Raw genomic sequence first — 15,096 nt, forward strand, 5'->3', positions numbered from 1 at the left:
AGGATTAGAAAGTTTAATTTTTATTGCTTCCTGATATTACATTTCCTGTAAGTTCCAACCATTGGTAGTAGTTACACTTAAGAACAACTCAATTCTCTTCTCTTTTTTGGGAACTTTAAGTTACAGGAAAAAACTATCATTTTTTTTTTTCCTTAGCCTTGCTTTCACAAATGTTTTTGAGAACTTACTTTGACCAAAACAGTGCATAAGCCATGTTTTGCTCTTCTAGCTTAACAGCTACACTCCTTCTAACTCTTCCGTGAAACCTATTTTTCCCCTAATTACTGTAATTTATACAAAGTCTACCCATGTTCCTATTGCAATGTGGCACCTAAAAATAAACATATACAAAATGGAAACTTTTATTTATTATAGCCGATAATAATAAATAGGAATTATTAAACTCGACAGTGTATTGAGCATTAGTGGGGGCAGATACTGAAGTAAATGCACAATATTCTTGTCTTCCAGGAGGTTTGAATCTAGTTGAAAATAAAAATTACAAGTTTAAGTAATACTAAATATTATAAAAAAATATGCATTGTAGGAGTTCATAGGGTTCAGGAAACTTAGTTCTAGATTGTTACTGGATGTTTCCACGTTCTAACTAGGGTTGTCTTGAAATCCAAATTGAGTGTGAAAATTACCATTGCAAGCAAGTACCAAGTGATTTGCCCAAAGTAACGTAAATATCGGTAGTGCCAAACTGGAACCCAGGTTTCTTTGTTCTTTGTTTGGTCCTTTCTCCACAAAGAAGGGCACACAGAGGAAATATAGCACAAAGAGAAAATCTTTGTTTGAGATAGGAAATTAGGGATTAAATTCACAATTTTTGGAAACGCCATTGGAAATTGAACTTGCCAAAATTCTAATTCTTGTAATTGCTCCTTGTTTAGCCTACAGCGAGCGAAGACTGTTACCATTCTTTTTGAATCGAATTTTGTTTTGATTTTAGATGGAGCTCAAGCGCAAAAGCCAGCTTCTTTTCTTACGGGGGAAAAAAAAGTTCTTCAAACAGGAAAAACACAGGAAGCCTGGAATGTAACCAGATAGGTTGTTTCCGGAGTCCCACTTACCCTTAAGCAATATGGTGAGCTACTTTTGCACTTGCGCAGAAGGAAAAGTTGGGCGGGGAGTTCCGCTGCGTCGGGTCGCGCTCCGGACAGGGATTGGTAGCAGCGGGCGTGAGAGGCGGAACCGGAAGCGCCTGTGTTGTGGGGCTTAGCTTGCTCGGTCCCGGTGTCTTTCCAGCGCCTTGTTTCTAGAGGTTGGTGCTGCCTTTGCCGCGGGTGCCATGGGAGAAGCGGAGAAGTTTCACTACATCTACAGTTGCGACCTGGACATCAACGTGCAGCTTAAGATGTAAGGGAATCGGGACAGTGACTGTGATTGCTGGGGCTTGGGGACGCTGAGGCAGGGGCCTGTGGGTTGGGGGGAGAAGATGGTTATTAGCCTAAAGGCCTGCCTGGGGCGGCAGGGAGGGTTGCAGCCAGGGAAGCGGAGGAGAACGGGAGCGTGGAGAGGGGCGATGTCAAAGAAAGATTGAAGACTAGGTCTCTGGGAGAGGGTAGCGGTAGGAGGCTGCTCTAAAGTCCCACGATGTTTTACTTTGTTTGAAGCATCTTGCTGTTGACAGCAACCTTTTGAGGGTTTTTACATTTTACAGATGAAGGAATCAAGTCTCAGTTAAGTCGTCCTCTGGCTGGTAATAGTTGGAAGGTCTTTAGAACGGGGCTGGCAGGTGGAAGGGAGACTAAAGAAATTATGGAGAGGTAGACACAGGCAAGGACCTGGTAGTTGAGAATAAGATGAGCACATGGATACAGTACTAGAAGCACAGGAGGTGATAGAGGCTTAGATTGAATCTTTGGACCGTGTGGCATTATTTAGCCAGGGAAGTTGGGAGTCATTCGGAGGTGACGGTGGCAGTTGCAAAGGGACCAGAAGATATGAGAGAAGAGCCTTGCAGGAAAATCTTGGGGCATCACAGTTGAAGTAAAGGCCAAGGGCATGACAGCTTGAGATGAGATTACTGGAACGGAGACTGGGAACTGGTGGGACTGAGTTGGAAATTATGTCCATTTTAGGGCAGTCTTATAGAAGTATTTTCATATGTGAAAGCTATCATAAATTATGAATCATATCATCATTCATAATATGTTTAGTCAGTATTCGTCTAATGTGCCTCTGGCAAAGGGCTGCATACAGGCAGTGAGTACGTTTTCTCAGCTGTCAGATGCACCTTTGAAGGACTGTTTCCTTTTATTTTCAGAAGTTACTTATTTCAGACTCTGACAGATCTTTTACTATCCATCTTGTGGTGGTAGTAAAAATAATAATTCAACAACCAAACTATACTTTAGTAAAATCATTTACACACCCATTTCAGGAAATTTCTACAGCATGTGGCACTAGTTGTTTATACAGGACTGCATTGTTATTATTTGGTAAAGGGCTTTCCTTCAGTCTCCTACCTCTCAGTATTTCTTGGACATATGAATTAATTTTTTGAAACGTTTGAATATTAGAAGGAAAGAAGAAAAGTGAAACAAAACAAAACAAAAACAAACACAAAAAAAACCCTGACCTGTTATTAACAGTTACACACTTGGTATTTTGAGGCAACAATAAAGCATAAATTAGAAGTTTGACAAAATTCAGTGCTGTCTTTCAGCTTCTGTGACTGCCATTGTTGTTTATTGGGCACAGGAAGTAGCAACTTAGAATCATATAATCAGAGAATAGTGAATTCTTTAATTCAGCTTGTTCTCCCCTTCAGTTTGTTTCTCCAGTTCAGTTTGTTCTTTAGTTTAATTGCTACAGTTTTAATAACAAGTTACACTTTGATGTCTCTTTTCTTAGCGCTGTAATTGGAAATCAAACTGCCTGAGAGACATAGTCACTTTGGATGTGCCAAAGCACTTTAAAAGCAGCTGTCTGAAACTGGCACATCATTAGCCTACCCCTCTAACTCTAATCTTCCCATGTCGTCTCTCTTATTTTCATGATTGCTGGCATCATTCAGCAGGTTGGTTAAGACAGAAAACTTTGGAGTTCTGCACACACCCCTCTCTTACCTTCTGTGTTTAATCATTCACAAATTGTCTTGAATCTACCAGCTTCATATCCTTGATCCACACTTCAGTCTCTCCTCTCCATTATGTTCTTATACTGCTGCCAAAAGTATAAATCTGATTGCATTACTGTCGCTTCAGATCATTCATTTAACAGATTTTTGAACGTTCGCTTTGTGTCAGGCACTGTGCTGAATATGGTATCTACCTAGCTTCATTTTATACCTACTTTTCATTCTCATCTCTAGCTTCTTTGCCACATGAGCTTTATGCTTTAGCCATACCAAACAACTTGTAGTTCCCTAAACCTACCATCTTGCCTCTTTGCCTCTATATATGGTTATCTGTTCTTCTGGGATAACTCCTTACCTTTTGGTTCTCATCTCCATATATTGTTCAGGCTCATTTCAGACATCTGTCTGGGATGCTAAGCTCTTGCTCCCAAGCAAGGTTAGGTGTTCGAGAGACTCTTTGAGTTATCTTTCTGCAGTAGGAAGGACATTGGCTGGCTTTGGCCTCTTTCTATTCTCACCTCTGTTACTTCGTGAACAATAAGCTTGACCTCTGAGTCTCTGCTTCATTATTTATAAAATGAGAAAAGAGTGAAAAGTAATAAAGTTTATAAAATGCCAGGCACAATATTTGACATAATCTTGTCCAAGCAATGTTCCCACCTCTTTTTTAATGTTTGTATGTATCTTTTATGACTTCTTTTTAAAAAAATTTTTTTTGTTTGTTTTTATTTTATTAAAAAAATTTTTTTTAACGTTTATTTATTTTTGAGACAATGCGAGAAACAGAGCATGAGCGGCGGAGGGACAGATAGAGGGAGATACAGAATCTGAGGCAGGCTCCAGGCTCCACGCTGTCAACACAGAGCCCGACGTGGGGCTCGAACTCATGAACCGCGAGATCATGACCTGAGTGGAAGTTGGATGCTCAGTCGTCTGAGCCACCGAGGCGCCCCGTTTTTATTTTAACATAAAATAAATTTATTTTATATTTTGAGAGAGAGAGAATGCAAGCAGGGAAGGGACGGAGAGAGAGGGAGACACAAAATCCGAAGCATTCTCCAGACTCTGAATCGTTGGCATAGAACCTGACTTGAGGCTCTAACTCACAGACCGTGAGGTCATGACCTGAGCTGAAGTCGGACGCTTAACTGACTGAGCCACCCAGGCGCCCCTCTTTTATGATTTCTAATTGTGTTTTTTTAATTTAATGTGATCAGATAATATTATGAGTTACATTATATATATAATGATAATATATATAATATATATATAAACATATATAAATAATAACACATAGTAACAAAAATTAAAAGAGTAATAAAAGAATATACAGTTACAAGTAAGTGGAAGCAAATACTTTATTTATTATTTATCTCATCTTTCATTTTTGGACGTCTGTGCCCAGCACAGTGAATGTTTGTTGAATGAATACATGAACAAGTTCTCAGCTTGAAATTAAGTGAAACTAAGGCCTGGAAAGCTGGTGATGTCTAGAAGGTAGATCAAGAGATGATGACAGAATATAAAATTAAGTAAAAGCGTAAAATAGAGAAATATGTCGATGAAGATTAGAATGGTTTTAGGTATGTTGGGATTTTAAGAGACCTTTATAAGATGTAAAAGTGGCTTTATTTTATATACAGGAAGATGTTGAGGTAAGATTACCGTGATACAAACGTAAACTATTTTTGGTGTATGTTGTGTATATGTTTAAAAATGTCTATAAACATTATTATTCTTATACTTTCAGAGGAAGTTTGGAAGGGAAAAGAGAACAAAAGAGTTATAAAGCCGTTCTAGAAGACCCAATGTTGAAGTTTTCAGGGCTGTACCAGGAGACATGCTCAGATCTTTATGTTACTTGTCAAGTTTTTGCAGAAGGGAAGCCTCTGGCCTTGCCAGTGAGAACATCCTACAAAGCATTTAGTACAAGATGGAAGTAAGTTGTTGTCTTGCATATGGTGGGTTCCAGACTATTCTTCTATTTCTTTATAAATGTGGCAAGAATGATTTGGTAGGGATTAAAGAGGAAATTAAAAAAAATTTTTTTTGTACCTAATACCTCTAAGCATTGATCTAATAGTTTAAAGCAGTAGCCTCCTCAGATGGAATAAAATATTATATATAGTAATATTGTAAGCGCAATTTAGGTAGAAGTGAATTTGTGTTTGTATTCAATATATTGGTGTATTTTTATAAGTACTTGACTGATTCATAAAATGAGCCAAACCAAAAATACATGTGTAACATCTTTAAATTTTCTACCACTCTACGCCCTGAACACGTGAACACTTCTGGATTGTCTGAAATGTTGTCCAACCTGATGTTTGTAGCTCAGATTTTCAGAGAGAGAGATCTGTTGTCATCTGTTCGGATCAGATTTTTATTATTATTTTAAATATGAAGCTAACTTAAAAAAAAGTTCATGGTTTATTGAGCATGGTACATTAGCAGACCATTGTTGGGTTGCAAGGTAAGTCTAGTGAACATGAAGTTCCTGTTTTTCCAGAACACTGTTGTGGGTCCTGAAATCAAACTCTTGTCTCCTCTTATTTGATAGATTATGTAGTGCAGTTTTGTTGCTCTACCCATGAGGGTTATTCAGCACCCTGGTAGGCTCTCTGCAGGATTCACAGGTTATGTGCCTCTTAAGGAAGAAGCTTATGCCCACAGTGTTAATGAAAAAAAGGTGTGACCAAATGGACCACCAGGTTGAGGGTACAGCCCTGTGTTTACCAAGTGTGGTCTAGTAGGTTGAGAAGGGTTTTTTCAGAGAGCAGAAGTCTGAGCTCTAGTGATCTGGCTTCGTTGAAACCAACTATTTTAATAGTGTAATTTCTTTAGTAGTCCTTTTGTGGATAGCTATAAACACACACAAACACACTCAAGTATATACATATATATATGTATATACTTGTTATTTTGGAAAATTTCAAACCTGCAAATGTAGAGAGAATAATACAATGAACTTCCAAGACTCTATCACCTGGCTTTGATAATTACTAAATCAAAGCCAATTGTGTTTCATCTATATCCAGTTATTTTAAAGCATATTCCAAATATTTTATCATTCTAACTGTGTTTCTGTGTATTTGTTTTTTGTTTTTGTTTTTGTTTTTGTTTTTTTGAGAGAGAATATGTACATGCAGGGGGAAGGACAGAGGGAGATGGAGAATCTTGAGCAGGCTCCACGCCTAACGTGGACCCCGACTCAGGGCTCGATCTCACTGAGATCATGACCTGAACTGAAATCAAGAGTCCGATGCTTAACTGACTGAGCCACCCAGGCATCCCTTTGTGTATTTCTTTTGTTAAACAAAACTGCAGTACATAATTATAATACATAATTACATCTAAAGCAATGGACCAGGATTCCTTAATTATATTAGGTTTTTAAACTGGAATCAGGAAATGTGCAAAAACCTGAAATTGTATGCAGAATTTTGTATCTTGTGCATTTTTACAAGGACAGAGCTCAAAGCTTTTATTAGATTTTTTGAGGTGGCTTATAACTTCAAAAAAGACTTTAAAACTACAAATTAGGTTTAGACCATCAACATTTATGGTGAGTTCCACTTTTCTTGGTGAGGGAAATCATATAGTGGTTTTGCTTCATGCCTTGGCAATAAAGAAAATTAGAGAAAAAGCATATTCCCCGTTACAGGGAGATTCAAGTCTTTTCTCTTCCCATTTGCCAACTCCTTTCTTCATTTGTTATGTGTTATGTATTGTTGAAAGATATAAAGACTGCCATATTCGCTGTCCCGAAGTTTGAATTTTTTTAATATTTTTAAAATTGTGACTACACAAGTAAGTGCTTACTACACAAGTAAGTACTGCAGAATAATTAAAGTGGCTTCTTTTAATTGAAAGGTTCAACACATCTGTGTAGGAGATAGGGTGAGAAAATACCTCATGTTGGGTTAATATGAGGATAGGCTTTTTGTTTGGTTTATTTGTTTCTTTTAAATATATTCTTTTGGCTCAGGGGAAGACATTTGTAGATTTTGTACACCCTGCTCTTTGGTATTTAAGAGGTGAATTTTTTACAGTTTATCAAACCAAAAATTGCCCTCCTAAAATGCTTGAGGGCAAACTTTTCACAGTCACCTTCTATACACTTAAAAAAGAAATAGTGTAAACTTAGGAAAAATAAATTATACTGTAAAAGGATCTCTTACAATGTAAAATTTTGCATTTCCTTAGTTTAGACCGTATTTTTGGATAGTTGAGATTCCTAATGATCTGAATCTGATTTTTGAGATTCTGATAGTGAGTTGTGAGAGTTCAAATAGTAAGGATTCATCCAAAATTTACCCAAGTCTATTCTGTCTTCTCCTATTCTATCCTGTCCATAGTGGGGAATCTTGTACTTTAGTTACATTTAAATAGAGTTGTCATTTGTGTGGAATATTGCAGATTTCCATGTTTTATATGTAAGAATTATTCTGTAGGCAAGTGGTTTAAATCTTTTTTTTTTTTTTAATTTATATTCTCTCCTGTCCCATAAAGGATGTGACATGACTTTAGAGAGAGAAACAGACTGATAATCTAATATAATTAAGAAATGACAAAAGTAGGATTTAGGAGTGCACTGGTCAGACAAGAAGGTTAGTACAGTTGTATGTGGGGTGGTGAGAATCCAGCCATGCAGAATCAGGCTTCAGAATATTGAAATGTTTTGAAAGTTGCCAACTAGATTTAGTCTCTAGCTCAGTGAGGGTTGGGGCGTGTGGAAGGCCTGATGTGCTGAGAGGGAGAGAACAAAATGGGGTTCAGAATTTATATCTTCTTGATATCTGATCAGATCTTTCCATAATTTCTGGAAAATCTAGAGTTTTGAAATCATATATCTGCAGATTGATTTTCTTCAAAAGAACTCTTCTGCAGCAGTCCAGTATATAAAACAGGTTACAGTATAGTTAATTTGATTTTAAAAAGGTGTGGGGGTGTGTTTTTAGATGACAAGTTTGAGGCAGATGATTGTGTGGTCATAGATATTGTTTTTTAGTCAAAGGACAGAATATAGAAGTGAGAATTTCCATAGTTCATTTTGGATATTGTTGTTGATTTTTCTGTCTTTAGCCTGTATTAGTTAATTTTTGTGTTTTTTTTTTTTCTTGGCACAAGATGATACTGCTTAGTATTTACCCTTTCAGTCAGACCCACCTTGTGTACAGTAATGAAATAAATTCATTTAGTTCCTGAAGTTTATCTAGTGAAGAATGGCTTTTTTGAGAAAGGCTTTTTTGAGAGATGATTTATTTTTTTAAGTTCTTCATAGAAGAAAAGGATTTAATAACTTTTGATTCTCCTTTAAATTGGTAGTCATGTCTAATTTTCCTGTAGGTCCTTGAATTTATATGGTGGGCATAAATGATTTATCCTTTAAGTTTTTGAAAATTCTGTTCAATTTCTTACTGATGCAGATGTATTTGACCTAGACTGGGATATGCCCCTTTGATAATAATTTTGAGCAAACAGAATAATTTTGAGTAAACAGAGAGAAACAGTTCTGTGTGTCTTCTGGGTATTAGTTTGTGTATTGTTTGCATAATTTTCTTTTGGGATTTTAAAAGCCATCTGTTGTTTAAGGGAGTTGAAATTGTCAAATAGATTCAGTATGAAGTTTGAATGCAGAAGAAAATTTGCAGGGATAAATAGAAATAAAAAAAAGAGCTGTGTTATCATTACTAAATTATTAAGCATGAACATTCTTCAGTGAAATCATATATACAGGTATGCTTTAAAAATGTGACACCTGATAGCTTTGCATTATCAGTATTGATGAAATAACTTGAGGAACAGAAAAATATGTAAAAAATTGTCATATATTTGTCCAGAGCAGTCTGGTAACTTCTTCATGTTAGGGTGGTAGTAGATAGTCTACTTTGACCTCTTTAGGGTTTTGGTTGTTTTTTTCTCCTTTGTTTAGGTACTCTTGTATAATATGGGACCATACTATCCTCAGCAGCATTTTGAATAATTCTTTTTTTTTCTCTTTATAATGTAAAAACTGTGTTCTGGAAAATGCTTATAGATAATCATACTTACGTTCAAAACAAGTTTGGATCTAACATGCTTGTGTTTTACCAGATTTTTATTAGCCATTATCACTTTCCTGTGTCTTAGTGATATTATGTGAATTTCTTGATTAAAGCATACCAGTATAAATTTTCATGAGCTTGGCTTTTCATTATTTTTTTTTCATGTGTTCTGTATTTAAAATTGAAGTTGCCTCCATCAGAATCGAGGTAAGTGTCACATTTTTTGTAGTACCAACCTAATCTTTTGGAACATTTTCTCTCGACAAATCATACAAAAGTATGGTTTGTTAATTTAAAAGGAAGTTTACGCACACACCCCCCCCCCCCCCACACACACTTTATTTCCTTAGCTTTATGTTTATGTTGACTTTATTTCTATAGCTGGAATGAATGGCTAAAACTGCCTGTAAAATACCCAGACCTGCCCAGGAATGCCCAAGTGGCCCTCACTATATGGGATGTGTATGGACCAGGGAAGGCAGTGCCTGTGGGAGGAACAACGGTTTCGCTCTTTGGAAAATATGGGTAAGCATTCTTTTCTTCTGATCTTTTAGGAATGTTGGGAGAGCTTTTCTTTTTGGGAGAGCTTTAATAGTTTATACCCACTCTGGTGCTCTGTGTCCTATGAAGCAAAAACATATTTGGTATACATGATTCCTTTATTCTTGAGACTGAATTTGACACAAATTTCCTATGGGATATGCAGGTAGATTAATTAAGAAACGCAACTTCAGTTACTATACAGTTAGTGATTGGTAATATGATTTCTATTTGAAAATAGTCATTAGAAATTCGAATCTTGCTAGAAAAAGAGGCTCTTTGGTGTATACTGTAATTGCATTGTTGTTTTTTTTTTTTTTTTTTTTTTCAACGTTTATTTATTTTTGGGACAGAGAGAGACAGAGCATGAACGGGGGAGGGGCAGAGAGAGAGGGAGACACAGAATCGGAAACAGGCTCCAGGCTCTGAGCCATCAGCCCAGAGCCCGACGCGGGGCTCGAACCCACAGACCGCGAGATCGTGACCTGGCTGAAGTCGGACGCTTAACCGACTGCGCCACCCAGGCGCCCCTGTAATTGCATTGTTAAAACATTTTTTTTGCTTTCTCAAAGTAGTGACAGGGCAATAAGCAGAGTTAAAAAGCATTGCTAATAATGACAGTGATTATATCACTGTGACTATATCATTGAAATGGTGTCAACGCAGTTTTTAAAAATTTACAGATAATAGAAGTTTGTTGTAAAACAATAACAACAACAACAACAACAAAAGCATAATCCTGAAAGGTATTTTTTCTCCTTTTTTCTCCTGGAACAGAAGGATCACTATCTTTAGAGAATTGGTGATATTCTATTATTCTTTTCTGTGTTTATTAATTGGGGTTTTCCTGTAAAGAACGTGGTCTTTCATCAGGTATTGAGTTATCTCGGTACACTGTTTATATAGGAAAGGCAGATGAATGTTCACTTTTTTCTCCTTTACCAATTTTAAGAATGAGTTGGTGTTCTGATAACTTGTCTATTTGATGATGGAGTTTTTTTTTTCTTTTTGTTTTTAAGTTTTGTCATTAACTTTTAGTCTTAAACATTTTTGAAATGTTTTAATTAATTTCTGTCTTTAGTCTTCACAGTGTTCAAACACTCCCATTTTTGGTCAGTAATAGTTCCTTCAAGCTTATCCCCTCCCTGGTTCTGTGACAGTACTCCAGTAGTCATTCGTACCTTCTTTGCTGTCTGGTTGACACACTATTTCAGGCTAATTGGGCAGTTTCTCATCCCCGAACTGGAATCTCTGAAACCCTACTTCTTTTCAGTGCAAAATAGGTAGAGAACTTAATCTAGGTATTATCAGACTTATTAATTTGTGTTGATTTTAAAGTCAGATAATGTTATTGCCTGAATTAACTTGCACATCATTAAATTTAAACAAAGATGGTCATATTTTGATATGTTCGTTTACTGTTTGTGTATGTTTCTGTGAATTGCTTTTTGATGTCCACCTATTTTTTCAAAAAGTGAAATATAATTCACATGCCATAAAATTCTGCTTTCTTTTTGAGTTGTCAGTTTTCTTACTAAAGTATAGGTGTTATTTGTAGATTAATGAAATTAGCCATTTGCATGTTACATGTTACAAATATTGTGTTTCCTGTTCGACTTTTTTTGAATTAGTATATATTTATTTGTTTGCTTGCTGTTCATGGACCTTAAATTATCATGTTGATCAGCTTTTATTTTTATGGGCTGTGAATTGTTTTAGAAAGTCCTTTTCTAATTTTAAAAGAGATTTCCTCTTATGATTTTTATTCTTATTTAAGTCTTTGATTCATCTAAAATCACTTTCTGAAAGGGGTGATGTATTGAGAATCAACTTAAAAAAAACCAGAAGACTGACAAATGACTACTTACTTGTTTTAACACTATTTATTAAATTGGCCTTTGTTTCCAAATGTTTTGAAATGGTACCCTTATATATTCAGTTCATCACATATTGAAGTCTAAGAGAAACAGTGTAGTATATCATATGGTGGTGGTTAGGGATGCAGCATGGAGAACCAGATTATCTGGGTTCAAATCCTGGCTCATTTGTTTATTATCTTTGTACCCTTGGGCAAGTTATTTAATATCCTGCTGCCTCAGTTTCCTCATCTCTAAAATGATATAACAATATTTATCTTATAGAGTAGTTTATGATGATAAATTACTGAAGACACATAATTAACTTAATAAGTGTTCAGTAAATATTAGCTTCAACATTATTTCTGAACTATTCTGTTAGTCTTGAATACTATTACAAAATGTTTTAATATTAGATGGGGAGCATTTTCCTTATTTGCCTTTTTATAATTTCTCTGGATAGTCTGTTTGTTAGATAAACTTTTTATTATTTCTTCAAATAAAAAAAGCTCACTGTTATTTTGTTAGGAAATTGTATTGAATTAGATATGTTAATTAAAGGAGAAAATTGACACCTTTGTAATAATTGAATTTTGCCATCCAGGGATAGGGTGTGTTAGAAAGCCTTCAACTCATGAACAAAATCTAGATGTAATTTCATTTAGAATACTTTGGTTGCTTAATAATGTGAAGGTATTTTTGTTTGATGTAATTATTAAAGAGATATTTATTACTGAAATTCATGAAAGAACAAATTTAGACATAGTCTGACACATTACCTATAATTTGGTTAAAATAGCATGTTACATTAGAATGGACATGTCACTAAGTCAGTATTGTTCCTTTTCCAGAGTGTTTGTTCCTTTTTGCTGTTCTCTGCTAAGGTGGGGTTTGCCACACAGTAAAAAAGTGCACAACAGTTTATTACTCTTGCTGTGTAGTTAGTGGTTAAATGTTCTTGAGAAACAACAGATACACCTCTTGGTTTTTCCTCTTGACCTCTTTATAAGTGGTTTCCCTTTTGGAAAATCAGCTGGAGGTTTTGTCATAAAAACACACCTCTGCATTTAGATGACCTTAGGATATAGTTTCAGGAGACAATTGGACTAGACAGTAAGTATGAGACAACCGAAATTTCCACAGAAGTGCAGTAAAATGAACTGCCTAAAGCCAAACAAACTCTTTCTTTCTCAAATTAACATTTGTGACCCAGTTTTACTTGACTTTTGGCAAGTTTTTGAAAAGTACATGAAGTCAGTAGTAATCAACCTATGAATAAGAAGCATCTGGTAAGCTCACTAGACAGTCATCTTCCTGTGTTCTCACTAATTCAGTGAGGGTGTCATGGGGCCCAAGATTCGGCATTTTTAGTAAGCAGGATCCTGAGTGATGCTGTGGCCTGTGGATCAACATTTTGGGAAACGCTGCATTAACCTTTTTATAATAGTCGACTTGTAGAACTTATGCCAGCAGTTGTTTTCAGAGTTTCTTTCATCCTGTTGCCCGCTTAATTTGTATTTCTGTATGAACCCCAGTAAAGGAAGCATTCCTTTACCTCTCATCCAAACCATGATGGAAATGTGCCTGAAACATGAGTCAGTAGTATTTGTTGTACTTTAAGAAGTAATTAAACACCAAATATTTCCATGAAGGTAGTGGTAGCAATAGGTGGGAGTTCAACTTCAATTCGTTTTCCTGATATTAAGTAAATTAAGACTTTGAATCTTGGAGAGTCCTCTGTTTTTTCATAACTCTTAACTGGACATTAGGTCATGCGGCCCGTCCATGTCCTGAACACATGAGGTGTCAGGTGAAAATAAAACGTGTTGGAGATTGGTACTGACTCTGTGCACCTCCCTCACTTAGAGCAGGGTTTCTCAAATAGGACTGGTTGACTTATTACTTTCCGAATTCCTGCCTTATATCTGTACTTAGTATCTCTGTACTTGATTATCTGAATTAGCTCACTTTTATTTTTTATTTTTTATTTTTAAAAAATTTTTTTTCAACGTTTTTATTTATTTTTCGGACAGAGAGAGACAGAGCATGAACGGGGGAGGGGCAGAGAAAGAGGGAGACACAGAATCGGAAACAGGCTCCAGGCTCTGAGCCATCAGCCCAGAGCCTGACGCGGGGCTCGAACTCCCGGACCGGGAGATCGTGACCTGGCTGAAGTCAGACGCTTAACCGACTGCGCCACCCAGGCGCCCCTGAATTAGCTCACTTTTAAAACAAAAACAAAAACAAAACACATAGCTCCTATGTGGTTGTATGTCAGTTAGCCAAATGATAACATCAGATTTCAATAGAGGTTTCTCTGATACTTTGAACAGTGGGGAAGGAATGAAGAAAAGGTGGATCATCTCCTCCTGTTCCCTCTAGGTTGACATTTATCCTGACCTTCACCTCAGAAAAAGGAAGCATAAGAAACTTTATGAAATTGAAATAAGTCCTTTTTCTCTGTGTGTCCTGGGGCCTTTCCTTGAGATGAACTGGGTTGTGCTGCATGTAAGCCCAGGCGTCTCCTGGCACGGTACTAGACTGTGTGCAGCTTTGTGTGTGACTGCTCAGGATGTTCAGGTGTTGTGGCAGGGTACACACCTCTGCTGGTACTGCGGGGTCACAGCTGCTTCTCTGCATGCTGCTGCTGACATTTCGGCAGAGAGAGTGGCATCCATCTTTTGGGTGGCCTCAGCAGGAAGCTGCTGTAGTTTTTTTTTTTTTTTTTCCTTCCTACCGTTAAAAATCATGTCACGTGCCACCACGGTTTTTGTGATTTAAGGAAACTGCTTTAGACTGTAGTTTCTTCAGATGTTTCTTGAACCATTACATAACCCCAGTTGCTCCTCACCTTTTCCCCTAAGTAGGGCTGGTATGGACTTAGTTTTTAAGAAGTGGTCTTCAAAGCATGTGATAGTTGTCTTATAATATTGGGAACCTTGTGACTGTCAACTCTTGGTATTTGCTAATGTCTGTTTTGTTTACTTGAGTCTGTGTGAAGCGGTGCTTCTTGGAGAATAGTATAATTAATAATTGAAAGACTCATCTCTTAAGATACAGCCAGAATGACTAATTGTCCTCATTTTGAAAGTTTAGCTGGTGAGATTTCTAAGTAGCTAAAAAACGGATTGATCATTAGATTGAATTGGCAGAGAACCATAAGCAGGCTGCAGATTTCTCGTGCAGATGTTTTTCCACATGTGAATTTGAAAGTCAGGGCAGTGGCTGCGATAGTGGCTTGGCACTGGGAGCTGGAACGTCAGCAGCAGCTGTTGCTGGGGCCTCCGCTGGAGTCCGAAGGAGATCCTGCTATGCTGTGTCTTTTGTCTTGCCTGTTTGGCTTAATTTCCCAAGTGGACATGATGCTCTGAGCATCTTTTGGCTTGCCACCTGGAGGCTGTGTAACTCTCTGCAAAGGTTCCATTAGTGTCAAAAGAAAGTAATATATTCACTTGATCATTTGAGTCACTTGGCATCACCCCTTCCCTCCACGTCCCGTATCCTTAAATCTTCTCTCCAGATTCATCCCAAGGCACCTAAATCATTTAGTAAACTGACTTCCTGC

At 36.9% G+C, this 15,096-nt stretch overlaps 1 protein-coding gene across 1 annotated transcript in view; it reads left to right on the top strand.

Moving 5' to 3' along the window:
* Nucleotides 1–1,186: 1,186 nt before the first annotated feature.
* Nucleotides 1,187–15,096, top strand: part of PIK3C3 (phosphatidylinositol 3-kinase catalytic subunit type 3) — a 146,423-nt gene continuing 132,513 nt past the window's right edge. Inside the window, exons 1-3 of the mRNA XM_043558700.1 lie at nt 1,187–1,362; nt 4,839–5,027; nt 9,517–9,660. Of these exons, the coding sequence (XP_043414635.1) occupies nt 1,295–1,362; nt 4,839–5,027; nt 9,517–9,660 (401 nt within the window). The 5' untranslated portion in view covers nt 1,187–1,294. The remainder of the gene's footprint in view (nt 1,363–4,838; nt 5,028–9,516; nt 9,661–15,096) is intronic.

This window comes from Prionailurus bengalensis, chromosome D3 (genome assembly GCF_016509475.1).
Source record: "Prionailurus bengalensis isolate Pbe53 chromosome D3, Fcat_Pben_1.1_paternal_pri, whole genome shotgun sequence".
NCBI classification, from domain to species: Eukaryota; Metazoa; Chordata; class Mammalia; order Carnivora; family Felidae; genus Prionailurus; species Prionailurus bengalensis.